This window comes from Bufo bufo, chromosome 6 (assembly GCF_905171765.1).
Source record: "Bufo bufo chromosome 6, aBufBuf1.1, whole genome shotgun sequence".
Taxonomy (NCBI): domain Eukaryota; kingdom Metazoa; phylum Chordata; class Amphibia; order Anura; family Bufonidae; genus Bufo; species Bufo bufo.
Window position 1 is genome coordinate 255,843,556 of NC_053394.1, and position 15,654 is coordinate 255,859,209.

The 15,654-nt window shown below is 46.4% G+C and overlaps 1 protein-coding gene across 1 annotated transcript in view; it reads left to right on the plus strand.

Annotated features, from left to right (window-relative positions):
- Positions 1-15,654, plus strand: part of CDH23 (cadherin related 23) — a 1,196,655-nt gene that overhangs the window by 794,703 nt on the left and 386,298 nt on the right. Inside the window, exon 24 of the mRNA XM_040438415.1 lies at positions 14,296-14,409. Coding sequence (XP_040294349.1) covers positions 14,296-14,409 — 114 coding nt within the window. The remainder of the gene's footprint in view (positions 1-14,295; positions 14,410-15,654) is intronic.

Genomic DNA, 15,654 nt, shown 5'->3' on the forward strand with positions numbered 1-15,654 from the left:
ATGGACATGGTCGTGGTGGTGTTAGTGGACCCTCTGGTGCTGGGAGAGGACGTGGCCGTTCACGTCCTAGTGTACCAACTACCTCAGGTCCCAGTAGCCGCCAGAATTTACAGGGATATTTGGTGGGGCCCAATGCCGTTCTAAGGATGGTAAGGCCTGAGCAGGTACAGGCATTAGTCAATTGGGTGGCCGACAGTGCATCCAGCACGTTCACATTATCTCCCACCCAGTCTTCTGCAGAAAGCGCACAGATGGCGCATGAAAACCAAGCCCATCAGTCTGTCACATCACCCCCATGCATATCAGGGAAACTGTCTGAGCCTCAAGTTATGCAGCAGTCTCTTATGCTGTTTGAAGACTCTGCTGCCAGGGTTTCCCAAGGGCATCCACCTAGCTCTTCACCAGGGGTGGAAGAGATAGAATGCACTAACGCACAACCACTTATGTTTCCTGATGATGACGAAACACAGGTGCCAACTGCTGCGTCTTTCTGCAGTGTGCAGACTGAACAGGAGGTCAGAGGTCAAGACTGGGTGGAAGACGATGCAGGGGACGATGAGGTCCTAGACCCCACATGGAATGAAGGTCGTGCCACTGACTTTCACAGTTCGGAGGAAGAGGCAGTGGTGAGACCGAGCCAACAGCGTAGCAAAAGAGGGAGCAGTGGGCAAAATCAGAACACCCGCCGCCAAGAGACTCCGCCTGCTACTGACCGCCGCCATCTGGGACCGAGCACCCCAAAGGCAGCTTCAAGGAGTTCCCTGGCATGGCACTTCTTCAAACAATGTGCTGACGACAAGACCCGAGTGGTTTGCACGCTGTGCCATCAGAGCCTGAAGCGAGGCATTAACGTTCTGAACCTTAGCACAACCTGCATGACCAGGCACCTGCATGCAAAGCATGAACTGCAGTGAAGTAAACACCTTAAAAACAAGGAAGTCACTCAGGCTCCCCCTGCTGCCTCTTCTGCTGCTGCTGCCTCGGCCTCTTCTGCTGCTGCCGCCGCCTCGGCCTCTTCTGCTGCTGCTGCCGCCGCCTCGGCCTCTTCCTCTGCCTCTGGAGGAACGTTGGCACCTGCCGCCCAGCAAACATGGGATGTACCACCAACACCACCACCTGCGTCACCAAGCATCTCAACCATGTCACACGGCAGCGTTCAGCTCTCCATCTCACAAACATTTGAGAGAAAGCGTAAATTCCCACCTAGCCACCCTCGATCCCTGGCCCTGAATGCCAGCATTTCTAAACTACTGGCCTATGAAATGCTGTCATTTAGGCTGGTGGACACACACAGCTTCAAATAGCTTATGTCACTTGCTGTCCCACAGTATGTTGTTCCCAGCCGCCACTACTTCTCCAAGAGAGCCGTGCCTTCCCTGCACAAACAAGTGTCCGATAAAATCAAGTGTGCACTGCGCAACGCCATCTGTGGCAAGGTCCACCTAACCACAGATACGTGGACCAGTAAGCACGGCCAGGGACGCTATATCTCCCTAACTGCACACTGGGTAAATGTAGTGGCGGCTGGGCCCCAGGCGGAGAGCTGTTTGGCGCACGTCCTTCCGCCGCCAAGGATCGCAGGGCAACATTCTTTGCCTCCTGTCTCCTCAGCTTCCTCCTCCTCTTCTTCCACCTGCTCATCCAGTCAGCCACACACCTTCACCACCAACTTCAGCACAGCACGGGGTAAACGTCAGCAGGCCATTCTGAAACTCGACGAGTGGTTGCTGCCGGTGAGCCTCAAGCCCGGCCTGGTGGTGTGCGATAATGGGCGAAATCTCGTTGCAGCTCTGGGACTAGCCGGTTTGACGCACATCCCTTGCCTGGCGCATGTGCTGAATTTGGTGGTGCAGAAGTTCATTCGCAACTACCCCGACATGTCAGAGCTGCTGCATAAAGTGCGGGCCGTCTGTTCGCGCTTCCGGCGTTCACACCCTGCCGCTGCTCGCCTGTCTGCGCTACAGCGTAACTTCGGCCTTCCCGCTCACCGCCTCATATGCGACGAGCCCACCAGGTGGAACTCCACCTTGCATATGCTGGACAGACTGTGCGAGCAGCAGCAGGCCATAGTGGAGTTTCAGCTGCAGCACGCACGGGTCAGTCGCACTGTGGATCAGACCCACTTCACCACCAATGACTGGGCCTCCATGCGAGACCTGTGTGCCCTGTTGCGCTGTTTCGAGTACTCCACCAACATGGCCAGTGGCGATGACGTCGTTATCAGCGTTACAATACCACTTCTATGTCTCCTTGAGAAAACACTTAGGGCGATGATGGAAGAGGAGGTGGCCCAGGAGGAAGAGGAGGAAGAGGGGTCATTTTTAGCACTTTCAGGCCAGTCTCTTCGAAGTGACTCAGAGGGAGGTTTTTTGCAACACCAGAGGCCAGGTACAAATGTGGCCAGACAGGGCCCACTACTGGAGGACGAGGAGGACGAGGATGAGGAGGAGGTGGAGGAGGATGAGGATGAAGCATGTTCACAGCGGGGTGGCACCCAAAGCAGCTCGGGCCCATCACTGGTGCGTGGCTGGGGGGAAACACAGGACGATGACGATACGCCTCCCACAGAGGACAGCTTGTCCTTACCTCTGGGCAGCCTGGCACACATGAGCGACTACATGCTGCAGTGCCTGCGCAACGACAGCAGAGTTGCCCACATTTTAACGTGTGCGGACTACTGGGTTGCCACCCTGCTGGATCCCCGGTACAAAGACAATGTGCCCACCTTACTTCCTACACTGGAGCATGATAGGAAGATGCGCGAGTACAAGCACACGTTGGTAGACGCGCTACTGAGAGCATTCCCAAATGTCACAGGGGAACCAGTGGAAGCCCAAGGCGAAGGCAGAGGAGGAGCAAGAGGTCGCCAACGCAGCTGTGTCACGCCCAGCTCCTCTGAGGGCAGGGTTAGCATGGCAGAGATGTGGAAAAGTTTTGTCAACACGCCACAGCTAACTGCACCACCACCTGATACGGAACGTGTTAGCAGAAGGCAACATTTCACTAACATGGTGGAACAGTACCTGTGCACACCCCTCCACGTACTGACTGATGGTTCGGCCCCATTCAACTTCTGGGTCTCCAAATTGTCCACGTGGCCAGAGCTAGCCTTTTATGCCTTGGAGGTGCTGGCCTGCCCGGCGGCCAGCGTTTTGTCTGAACGTGTATTCAGCACGGCAGGGGGCGTCATTACAGACAAACGCAGCCGCCTGTCTACAGCCAATGTGGACAAGCTGACGTTCATAAAAATGAACCAGGCATGGATCCCACAGGACCTGTCCATCCCTTGTGCAGATTAGATATTAACTACCTCCCCTTAACAATATATTATTCTACTCCAGGGCACTTCCTCATTCAATACTATTTTTAATTTCATTTTACCATTATATTGCGGGGCAACCCAAAGTTGAATGAACCTCTCCTCTGTCTGGGTGCCGGGGCCTAAATGTGTGACAGTGGCCTGTTCCAGTGGTGGGTGACGTGAAGCCTGATTCTCTGCTATGACATGAATACAGATTCTGCGCTGACATAAGGCCAGATTCTCTGTTACGGGACCGCTCTCCTCTGTCTGGGTGCTGGGGCCTAAATGTGTGACAGTGGCCTGTTCCAGTGGTGGGTGACGTGAAGCCTGATTCTCTGCTATGACATGAATACAGATTCTGCGCTGACATAAGGCCAGATTCTCTGTTACGGGACCTCTCTCCTCTGCCTGGGTGCCTGGGCCTAAATGTGTGACAGTGGCCTGTTCCAGTGGTGGGTGACGTGAAGCCTGATTCTCTGCTATGACATGAAGACAGATTCTGCGCTGACATAAAGCCAGATTCTCTGCTATGGCATGAAGAGACTGATTCTCTGCTGACATGAAGCCAGATTCTTTGCTATGGCATGAAGAGACTGATTCTCTGCTGACGTGAAGCCAGATTCTCTGCTATGGGACCTCTGTCCAATTGATATTGGTTCATTTTTATTTTTTTTATTTTTATTTTAATTCATTTCCCTATCCACATTTGTTTGCAGGGGATTTACCTACATGTTGCCCTCTAGCTCTTTCCTGGGCTGTTTTACAGCCTTTTTAGTGCCCAAATGTTCGTGTCCCCATTGACTTCAATGGGGTTCGGGTTCGGGACGAAGTTCGGATCGGGTTCGGATCCCGAACCCGAACATTTCCGGGAAGTTCGGCCGAACTTCTCGAACCCGAACATCCAGGTGTTCGCTCAACTCTAGTCATAACAGATGTGTATTTTTTTGTTGTTAACCTCTTATAGCCCAATGAAAGGCCTCAATGAGACTGTCGGTTGCTACGATCAGTGTTGAACGCTACATCTGAGGGGTTCAATGATGGGGGCAGAGCATTTGCTGTTCCCTGTCATGGCGCCCGCTAAATACAATTGAATGTTATCTGTGACTAAGTAATTCATAATGAAATTGAATTATTTTTTATTTTTTTTAGGACAGTAGAAGGTTTAGATGTTTAGAAGCTGTTTTTCTAATTTTCAACCAAAAAAATTGAGCTCCAATTCAGTTATAAAGTGATTTTGAGGGGCTTACGTAAGGTAAACCACCCATAAATGACCCCATTTTTGAAAATACACCCCTCAAATTATTCAAAACTGTTGTTACAAACTTTGTTAACCATTGAGGTGTTCTACAAGAATTAACCTGTTGGGTACACATGACATACCGGTACGTCATGATGTCCCGGTACTTAAGGACACATGACGTACCGGTACGTCATGTGTAGTTCCGTTCACCGGCGGGCGGTGATCGGAACTGGGTGCCTGCTCAAATCATTGAGCAGGCACCCTGGGACAATGCGCGTGTCAGCGATCGCAGCAAACCGCAGGTCAATTCAGACCTGCGGTTTGCTGCGTTTACGGCTTATTCGGGTCTCTGGGGACCCAATAACCCGGACAAGGGATGGTGATTTGTGGTGTGATAATACACCACCAATTACCATCCTGCGATCCTGAGAGGTGATGGTGACATCACCTCTCAGGATTGGCTCTGATTGGCTGCAGGGGCGGGCGGACGGTTCAAATTATTGCAGCGATCCTCTCCTCCTCCTTTCTGTGTCCGGGAACCGAGGAGATTCCCGTGACCTAGCACCCCCTTCTGACCCTCCACAGTGCCATCTGGCGCTAAAAAGTGTTTAGAGAAAGGTTAGGTTAGGCAGGGATATGTGGCCCACACTAGTACGAGCAGCTCTGGGGCTCGTACTAGTTTTCCGGCCCACCAATTAAGTCCACCGGACCCCCCTACTGGTGAACTTGCATGGTGTACCCCAGATCATTTTGAGCCTGCGATTCCTGATTTTGTTGGCCAACCAGGAATCCAGATTCCCACAGGGGGTTTCACTGAATATGACTATTTTAGTCTTTTTTTCAGTGACCACTTTGTGAACCTGATGGTGGAACAAACAATCCTGTACGCCCAACAGTTCATTGCTCAACACCCGGGCTCCTTTTTGGCTAAGGCCCATGGCTGGACTCCAGTCAGTGCAGCCAAGATAAGGACGTTTTGGGGCCTCGTGCTGCACATGGGCCTAGTCAAAAAAAACTAGTGTCAGGCATTACTGGAGTGGGGACGTCCTCTACCAGACCCCACTTTACAGTACGGCCATGACACGCTCATGGCTAAGGCCATCCGGAAATGCCTGCATTATGCAGATAATGCAGCATGTCCCCCCCAAGGTGATCCTGCCTATGACCGCCTGTACAAAATCAGGCAGGTCATCGATCAGTTTGGGGCCAAATTTTTGGAGGCCTATGTACCTGGAAGGGAGGTCGCGGTTGATGAGTCTCTCATTGCTTTCAAGGGGAGACTCATTTTCCGCCAGTATGTTCCCTCTAAGCGGGCGAGGAATGGCGTGAAGCTGTACAAACTTTGTGAGAGTACCTCAGGGTACACTTACAAGTTTTGTGTGTACGAGGGGCAATATTCCCGTATTCAACCCCCAGAATGTCCCCCCACTCTGGGTGTTAGTGGGAAACTTGTGTGGGACCTTATGCACCCACTGCTAATTAAGGGTTACCACCTGTATGTGGATAACTTTTATACTAGTATCCCCTTGTTCCAGTCCCTCGCCGCCAGATCTACGTCCGCTTGTGGGACCATGCAGAAAAATCAATGCGGCATCCCTACCCACCCCCTCCAGGTACCTATCCCCAGAGGTGAGACCCGTGCCCTTACCAGTGGAAGCCTGTTGCTGGTCAGATATAAGGACAAGAGGGATGTCCTTGTACTGTCCACAATTCACGGTAACGGCATCACCCCTGTCCCTGTGCGAGGTACCGCGGCAACGGTCCTCAAGCCCGATTGTATGGTCGACTACAATCGGTATATGGGAGGAGTTGATCTCTTTGATCAAGTACTTAAGCCATATAATGCCATGCGCAAAACCTGGGCATGGTACAAAATAGTTGCGGTCTACTTGGTACAGGTTGCCTTGTACAACTCTTTTGTGCTGTCCCGGAGCACTGGCAACACAGGGAAATTCCTCCAGTTCTATACGGCAGTCCTCAGGGCCCTGATCTTTTCTGACCGGGAAAGAGCAGGCCGGAGTACCTCAGGAACTGGAGGCGCCAGGTTTCCAGGTGTGGTCCCCCATACTGGAAAGAAGGGATGGACCCAAAAAAGGTGCAGAGTGTGTCACAGGAGGGGGATACGGATGGACATCACCACTCAGTGTGACACCTGCCCGATCATCCGGGCCTCAGCATTATTGGTCGCTTCAGGGAGTACCACACTTCCATGGAGTACAAAATTTATATTCCCCTTCCCCAATTTTGCCACTGACAATCGTAAAAAAAAACTGTGGTTCTCAGACTTGAGAGACTAAAACAAAAAAAAATATTTTTCAAAAATATGATTTTGTAAATCTAAAATAATATTTTTTTTGACATATTAGGTATCGCCGCGTCTGTAAGAATCTGCTCTATAAAAATACCCCATGGCCTAACCCCTCAGATGAACACGGTAAAAAAAAAAAAAAAAAAAATGGTGCAAAAAAAAGTATTTTTTTGTCACCTTACTTCACAAATAGTGTAATAGCAAGCGATCGAAAAGTCATATGCCCCCCAAAATAGTGCCAATAAAACCGTCCTCTCATCCCGCAAAAAATTAGCCCCTACCTAAGATAATCGGCTAAAAACAAAAAAAAAATGACTCTTAGACTATGGAGATACTAAAATGTTTTTATTTTGTTTATAAAAGGATACTATATTGTCAAACCTAAATAAATTTTAAAAAAGTAGACATATTAGGTATAGCCGCGTCCATAAGAATCTGCTCCATAAAAATACCCCATGACCTAGCCCCTCAGATGAACACGGTCAATTTAAAAAAAAAAAAAAACCTATGCCAAAACAGCAATTTTTGGGCAAATTTTCAATTTTAAACCGTTTTTTCCAGTACCAAAGCAAGGGTTAACAGCCAAACAAAACTTAATATTTATTACCCTGATTCTGTAGTTTACAGAAACACCCCATATGTGGTCGTAAAATGCTGTATGACCAAACCGCAGGGTGCAGAAGGAAAGGAACGCCGTATTTTTTTTTTTTTGCACCATGTCCCATTTGAACAACCCCTGATGCACCGCTAGAGTCGAAACTCCATAAAAGTGACCCCATCTAAGAAACTACACCCCTCAAGGTATTCAAAACTGATTTTACAAACTTTATTAACCCTTTCCATGTTCCTCAACAGTTTATGGCAAATGGAGATGGAATTTCAGAATTTCTATTTTTGGTAACCTTGCCTCACAAAAATGTAATATAGAGCAACCAAAAATCATATGTACCCTAAAAATAGCCCCAACAAAACTGCCACCTTATCCCGTAGTTTCCAAAATGGGGTCACTTTTATGGAGTTTCTTCTCTTGGGGTGCATCAGGGGGGCTTCAAATGGGACATGGTGTAAATAAACCAGTCCAGCAAAATCTGCCACACGGCACACCTTTCCCTCTACGCCCTACTGTGTGCCCGTACAGTAGTTTACGGCCACATATGGGGTGTTTCTGCAAACTATAGAATCGGGGCAATGAATATAGCGTTTTGTTTGGCTGTTAACCCTTGCTTTGTTACTGGGAAAAATGGATTAAAATAGAAAATTAGCCCAAAAAATTGAAATTCTTAAATTTCATCTCCATTTGCCAATAACTCTTGTGGAACACCTCAAAGGGTTAACGACATTTGTAAAATCAGTTTTGAATACCTTGAGGGGTGTAGTTTCTTAGATGGGGTCACTTTTATGGAGTTTATACTCTAGGGGCGCATCAGGGGGGCTTCAAATGGGACATGGTGTAAATAAACCAGTCCAGCAAAATCTGCCTTCCAAAAATCACACGGCGCACCTTTCCCTCTATGCCCTACCATGTGCCCTTACAGTAGTTTACAGCCACATATGAAGTGTTTCTGCAAACTAAAGAATCGGGGCAATAAATATAGCATTTTGTTTGGCTGTTAACCCTTGTTTTGTTATTGGAAAAAATTGATTAAAATGGAAAATTAGCCAAAAGATTGAAATTCTTAAATTTCATCTCCATTTGCCAATAACTCTTGTGGAACACCTAAAGGGTTAATGACGTTTGTAAAATCAGTTTTGAATACCTTGAAGGGTGTAGTTTCTAGAATGGGGTCATTTTTGGGTGTTTTCTATTATGTAAGCCTCACAAAGTGACTTCAGACCTGAACTGGTCCTTAAAAAGTTGGTTTTTAAAAATTTCTGTAAAATTTCAAGATTTGCTTCTAAACTTCTAAGCCTTGTAACGTCTCCAATAAATAAAATGTCATTCCCAAATTAATCCAAGCATGAAGTAGACATATGGGGAATGTAAAATAATAACTATTTTTGGAGGTATTACTATCTATTATAAAAGTAGAAAAATAGAGATTTGGAAATTTGCTAATTTTTCAAATTTTTTGGTAAATTTGGTATTTTTTTATAAATAAAAATGATTTTTTTTTTACTCCATTTTACCAGTGTCATGAAGTACAATATGTGACGAAAAAACAATCTCAGAATGGCCTGGATAAGTCAAAGCGTTTTAAAGTTAATACCACATAAAGTGACACTGGTCAGATTTGCAAAAAATGGCCTGGTCCTTAAGGTGAAAATGAGCCCGATCCCTAAGGGGTTAAAGGAAAATGGAGGTGAAATTTTAAAATTTCACTTTTTTGGTAGATTTTTTATGTTAATCAATTTTTTCTTGCAATACAGCAATGTTTAACAGCATAATAAACCTCAATATACTGTACACTCACCTAAAGAATTATTAGGAACACCTGTTCTATTTCTCATTAATGCAATTATCTAGTCAACCAATCACATAGCAGTTGCTTCAATGCATTTAGGGGTGTGGTCCTGGTCAAGACAATCTCCTGAACTTTAAACTGAATGTCAGAATGGGAAAGAAAGGTGATTTAAGCAAGGCCTGTGGGCAAAAATGCCTTGTGGATGCTAGAGGTCAGAGGAGAATGAGCCAACTGATTCAAGCTGATAGAAGAGCAACGTTGACTGAAATAACCACTCGTTACAACCGAGGTATGCAGCAAAGCATTTGTGAAGCCACAACACGCACAACCTTGAGGCGGATGGGCTACAACAGCAGAAGACCCCACCGGGTACCACTCATCTCCACTACAAATAGGAAAAAGAGGCTACAATTTGCACGAGCTCACCAAAATTGGACTGTTGAAGACTGGAAAAATGTTGCCTGGTCTGATGAGTCTCGATTTCTGTTGAGACATTCAAATGGTAGAGTCCGAATTTGGCGTAAACAGAATGAGAACATGTATCCATCCTCTGATGGCTACTTCCAGCAGGATAATGCACCATGTCACAAAGCTCGAATCATTTCAAATTGGTTTCTTGAACATGACAATGAGTTCACTGTACTAAAATGGCCCCTACAGTCACCAGATCTCAACCCAATAGAGCATCTTTGGGATGTGGTGGAACGGGAGCTTCGTGCCCTGGATGTGCATCCCTCAAATCTCCATCAACTGCAAGATGCTATCCTATCAATATAGGCCAACATTTCTAAAGAATGCTATCAGCACCTTGTTGAATCAATGCCACGTAGAATTAAGGCAGTTCTGAAGGCAAAAGGGGGTCCAACACCGTATTAGTATGGTGTTCCTAATAATTCTTTAGGTGAGTGTATATTACACTGATTCTGCACTTTACAGAAATACCCCGTATGTGGCGGTAAACTGCTCTATGGGCACGTGGCAGTGGTCAGAAGGAAAGGAGTAAAATGTTGCTTCAGCCCCAAATTTTTCATTTTCACAAGGGGTAACGGGAGAAATAGCTCCCCATAATTTGTTACCCATTTTCTCCTGAATATGGAAGCGCCCCATATGTGGTGATGAACCGCTGTGGGGGCATATGGCAGGACTCAGAAAGGAAGGAGCGCCATATGGCTTTTGCAACGCAGATTTTGATGGATAGGTTTATGGGTGCCATTGGTTTTTATTTTGATTTTTTGCGGAATGACGTGCTGGTTTGATTGGTACCATTTTGGGGTACAGAAGACTTTTTAATCACTTGGTATTAAACTTTTTGTGAGGCAAGGTGAAAAAAAATTGCATACTTTTTATTTATTTATTTTTTACAGCATTCACCTAATATGTCTATCATTTTTATTTTTGTTACATTTTACACAGTGAAATCATTTTTGAACAGAATAAAATCTTATTTTTGTGTTGCCATTTTATGAGAGTCCTATTTTTTATATTTTTTGGGGAGATTGTCTTAGTTAGGGGCTTAGTTCAAAAATAAATAGTTTCCCCTCACAGTAGTATTGTCCTCATTGCAACCTTCACAGTAGTTTTGTACAGATGTGTGCCCACTCACAGTAGTTATGCCCACATTGTGCCCTCTCAGAGTAGTTATGCCCTCTCTGTGCCCTTTTCACAGTAATAATGCCAACTGTGCTAGTAATGCCATCTGTGCCCCCTCCATAGTAGAAATCCCCATTGTGTCCCCTTCACAGTAGTAATCCCTATTGTGTCCCCTTCATAGTAATAATGCCCATTGTGCCCCTTCACAGTAATAATGTCCATTTTGCCCCCTTCACAGTAATAATGCCCACTGTGCTAGTGATGCCCTCTGTGCCCCCTCCATTGTAGAAATCCCCATTGTGTCCCCTTCACAGTAATAATGCCCACTGTGCCACCTTCACAGTAATAATGCCCATTGTGCCCCATTCACAGTAATAATGCCCATTGTGCCCCCTTCAGAGTAATAATGCCCAATGTGCCCCTTCACAGTAATAATGCCCACTGTTCCCCCTTCATTGTAGTAATTCCCTCTAGCTCTGTGCCCCCTCCATAGTAGAAATGCCCATTGTGCCCCCTTCACATTATTAATGCCCTCTGTGCCACGAGCTGTTTGAAGAGAGGGCATCGCTCATATGAGAGCTGCTTTCTCTGTTCTGTTCACCTGCTTGTCATAGCATTTTCAGTGATGAGCAGGTAAACAGGGCAGAGAAGGCAGCGCTCATACAAAAACAAAAGGGGACAACCCTTTTAAAGACATACTTGGAAAACATTACATACAGCGCTACAGAACATACAGGGTCATATAGCCCCACATATGTACCTCTTACACCCAGTGACTTCTCTTCTCTGATGTTCTCTTTCCTCTTTTTCTCCTGTTTGACCAGACCGCCATGGTGACTTTCAGCCATGCCTCGTCTCTGCAGAGTTTAACAAACAGGCATCTTACTTTCCTACTTTTCCATCATCCTCCCACCTTCTCAACACCCCATCCTGCCACCCCCAATAGACCCCCATATAAAACCCTAAATGAGATCCCCCATCTCAGACTAAACCCCCTTTAGACCTCTGTCAGATCCCATATAAGACCCCAGTTTTAAACCTCAGATTAGACCCCCATTAAACCTCCATGTAAGACCCCAACCCAATATCAGACCTCAGATAAGACCCCCATATCAGACCTCTAGACTCCCACTAGACCTCCAGACCCCCATTAGACCTCCAGATCCCATATTAGACCCCTATTAGACCTCCAGACCCCTAATCACACCCCCATTAGACCTCCAGACCCTCAATCACACCCCCATTAGACCTTCAGACCCCACAGTCAGACTGTCACGGCTGAAGATGGGGGAAATCCTCAGCCGTGTGAAGCCAGATGATGTTATGGCTGCTTGACCAAGAAGACAGGATTAGGGAGCAGGTCACCTCCTAAACGCATCCCTAACCTGACCCTGGCTCCTAGCTACATGAGCCAACCTTGATGGTAGGAGGGCTCATGCTCCGGAACCTAGAAGTCCCTGCTAGCCCTCAAGATGGCCCTAAACTAGGAGCTGAGTAAGACAACCCACTCCTCCAAGACACGGAGGAGCAGGAGTCTCAATGGCCAAGCTGCTGGAAAAGGGGAAACATAAACAGCTCTATGGATATGGCAGGTGAACAAAGAGTTCCACCTACCTGCCACAGCCTTGCTGACTGGATCCCTGTGTTAGCAGGGTGCAGATCACAAACGCATCCCCACACAGGGACCCCGATCCATAGCTGCACAAGATCACAAACAAAACATCACACATCACTAGAAATAAACTTAATGAGACATTATGGTTATGACCACAGGGGTGGCTCTTACTGGCAGGTAGTAAAGACAGGAGGCTGCTTTCAGCTAAGCATGGCTGAAGCAACCTCCAGACCTGCAAAAGCAGTGAGGCTTTATAGGCCAAGAAGCCACACCCCACAGTCGGACACACCCAGTGCACACACACACTAGGAAGGAGATTAACCCTTCCAACACCAGGGAAGGGAAAACACCACTTAAAGGGGACGTGCACACAATAACATAAAAAGCAGGTGCACACATACACACATCACACAAAACCGCATGCACAACATAGCAAGCTGCAATGGCACAGCTCAGACTGCTACGCTGCCACATACATACTGTTGCCAGCGGCAACCACAGGTGAGGCAAATACCACAGCCCTCACCTGTGATTGACAACCAAAGAAAGCCGCTGACAACCGCATGCGGTTCAGGAGTCACGGTCATAGCCATGGCCGTGACACAGACCTCCAGACCCCAATCAGACCCCCATTAGACCTCCAGACCCCTAATCAGACCCCCCAGTCAGATCTCCATTATGAAGCGTTCACTAGTATTCCCTGCATCTTATAAAGAGAAAAGCAATAAGCGCTTACATCTGTATTGATGGAAGAGCTCATTGCTTCTGTTCTGGCACCCCTTGAGAGCACTGGTGAGCTGGCACCTGGGGCGGACCGCCCCCTGCCCTCACCTGGGCACGCCACTGCATATACTCTTTTCTAATGTTTTTATTTTCTAATTCTAGATTTTTTTTAATTCTATTTCCTCAACATGATTAGGGTACGCCCTCATGCAGCACTAGTGTCATGACCGCGCCATGTGGTTGCATCCTTATGGTTACTGCCATCTTGCCTCGGCTGTTAACAGTATTAACAGTATTTACAGCAGCCCCATGGGCCATAGACACAATGGTCAGAGGGGAATTCATTAGACCTCTATAGGAGAGTTGTCTGGGCATGCTCTGTGACCTGTGCAGAGGTCATTGTGCATAGAATGAGTAGGTTTTGAGAATCACCTATTGTGGGTGGATGTTGTGTTATCTATACAGCAGTGATATTTGTCACTATAAAAAGTGATCTGTACAGAACAGGAAATGTCAGCCTATTATTAGGTTTAGTGGCTAGTGTGAAAACTTCAGGATTTTAGGATTTTTTTTTATATAGATAGTTTTATGGAAAATTGAAATACTGTATAACATCATCAGAAATCCTTTATATATTTAACCTAAAAACTTGATTTAAACAATAAGTCATTTTCTGGTGACACATTCCCTTTAAGATAGCTATTCCCTCAGACTCAACCAAAGATATGCTTGATTGGCTCAGCCATGTATGCATGTGAATTTCTGTGAGCACATGTAAGTAAAGTTCTTTTACCCAGGGTGCCGAAACAGTCATATGATGTTTGTTCCCGATCATTGCCTAGTAAAAGATGCTCTGCGACCAGCGCTTATTTGTGGTTAATCACAACTTTCACATGGAAATAAAATTTGTGTTTTGGCAGCCTATCTCCCTGGGGAAACGAAGTGTGGTACCAATGGACAATGTAAATCTGGTAGAGGAGGGATTACAAAAATGATCATTTGTGTCAGATATCCCAGTATTCATCCTACTTACAAAGTTCCTACAAAGTCAATGTGTTTGATGTTGTACAAAGCTGTATTCTATTTTATTTTGAGCAAGATACATTTTTATTCTAGGAGGAAACCAAGATGGGAAGTTCATTGTTGGGTTTCGTGATGGGATTCTGAGAACAGTAGTGAGTCTTGACCGGGAGACCGTGGCTTCTTATACTCTAATTCTAGAAGCTATAGGTAAGAAACACAGTTTGACATGAAAGAGCCTTCTTAAAGGGAGTAAGTCAGCAGATTGGACCATGCTAAAGTTCTGACAGCACTAGGTAGGGGCTGGAGATTAGTGAAATATGAACTTTCCTTCTGACAGATTCGGCTCCTGCAAGTGCATTGGAGGCAGAACTTGACTGTGAAGTGCTGTCTGCATTGAGCTGCTTCATAGCCCCTCCCTCCCTCTGCTCCAAGTGACAGCTGTAGTGGTCTCCTGATTGGACGCTACAACTATTACTCAGAGCGGAGAGGAGGAGCTATGCAGCACTTTACAGTGAAGCCCTGTCCTGGGATGTGAAATAGCAGAATCTGACAGAATAAAACTTCATATTCACACTACTCCTGATTAGAAAAGGTATGTTTGTCCTGCCTTCTGCAGCCCCTACCTAGTGCTGTCAGCAGTTAAGCATGGTCGAAAATGCTGACAGCCTCCCTTTAAACACAAAAATAATTGTTTTCAATGACTCCACACCTAAATCCACATTTTAAAAACTCCATGTGAACATACACTGAGAGTACAGGAGATGAATTGTGAATGAGTATTTATTCTCTTTGTCATATAACACTAACTTCTTAAAATAATTATATCAAATAAGTCAGCTAGATTGCCATAGACCAGTGCAGGTGACCACATATTTTCCCTGCAGTTGCTGCATGGGTGACATTGCATTATGCCATGTCTAATAGAGAAGGGCCTCCAGCGTAGGGGACCCATCCATCATGATGTCAACATGTCAATAAAAAGAATATACAAGATTATGTACACATTTCCAAAATATGTTTGTCTCTAAGCTGCAGGTATTTGCAGACATTCATAATACATGGTCACAGAGGCGTAGCTATAGGGGGTGCAGAGGTAATAGTCGCTACCGGGCCTAGGAGCTTGAGGGGACCCAAAGACCCTTGTGCCACATAGGAAGACACTGGTATTATAGAAAGTGCATGCAGGTCAAGCTACACCTCTGGCTGGAGGGAGGGGGTTAGGTCAAGAATTTGGCAAGGTGGGGGGTTGGGGGGATTTGCCGTTTCAATTTTTGACTATGTGCTCTCCTGCCCCTGGCCACAAAGCACTGATGGGGGGGGGGGGGGGGGGCAAGCTGATCTCCTGCCCCAGGGCCCATAAGCCTTATCTACGCCCCTGCATTGTTGCTGCTGTAGATCTTTATATGTATTATTTTAAGTTGTTGGGAATTCTTTTCAATATTTCTTTTGTTT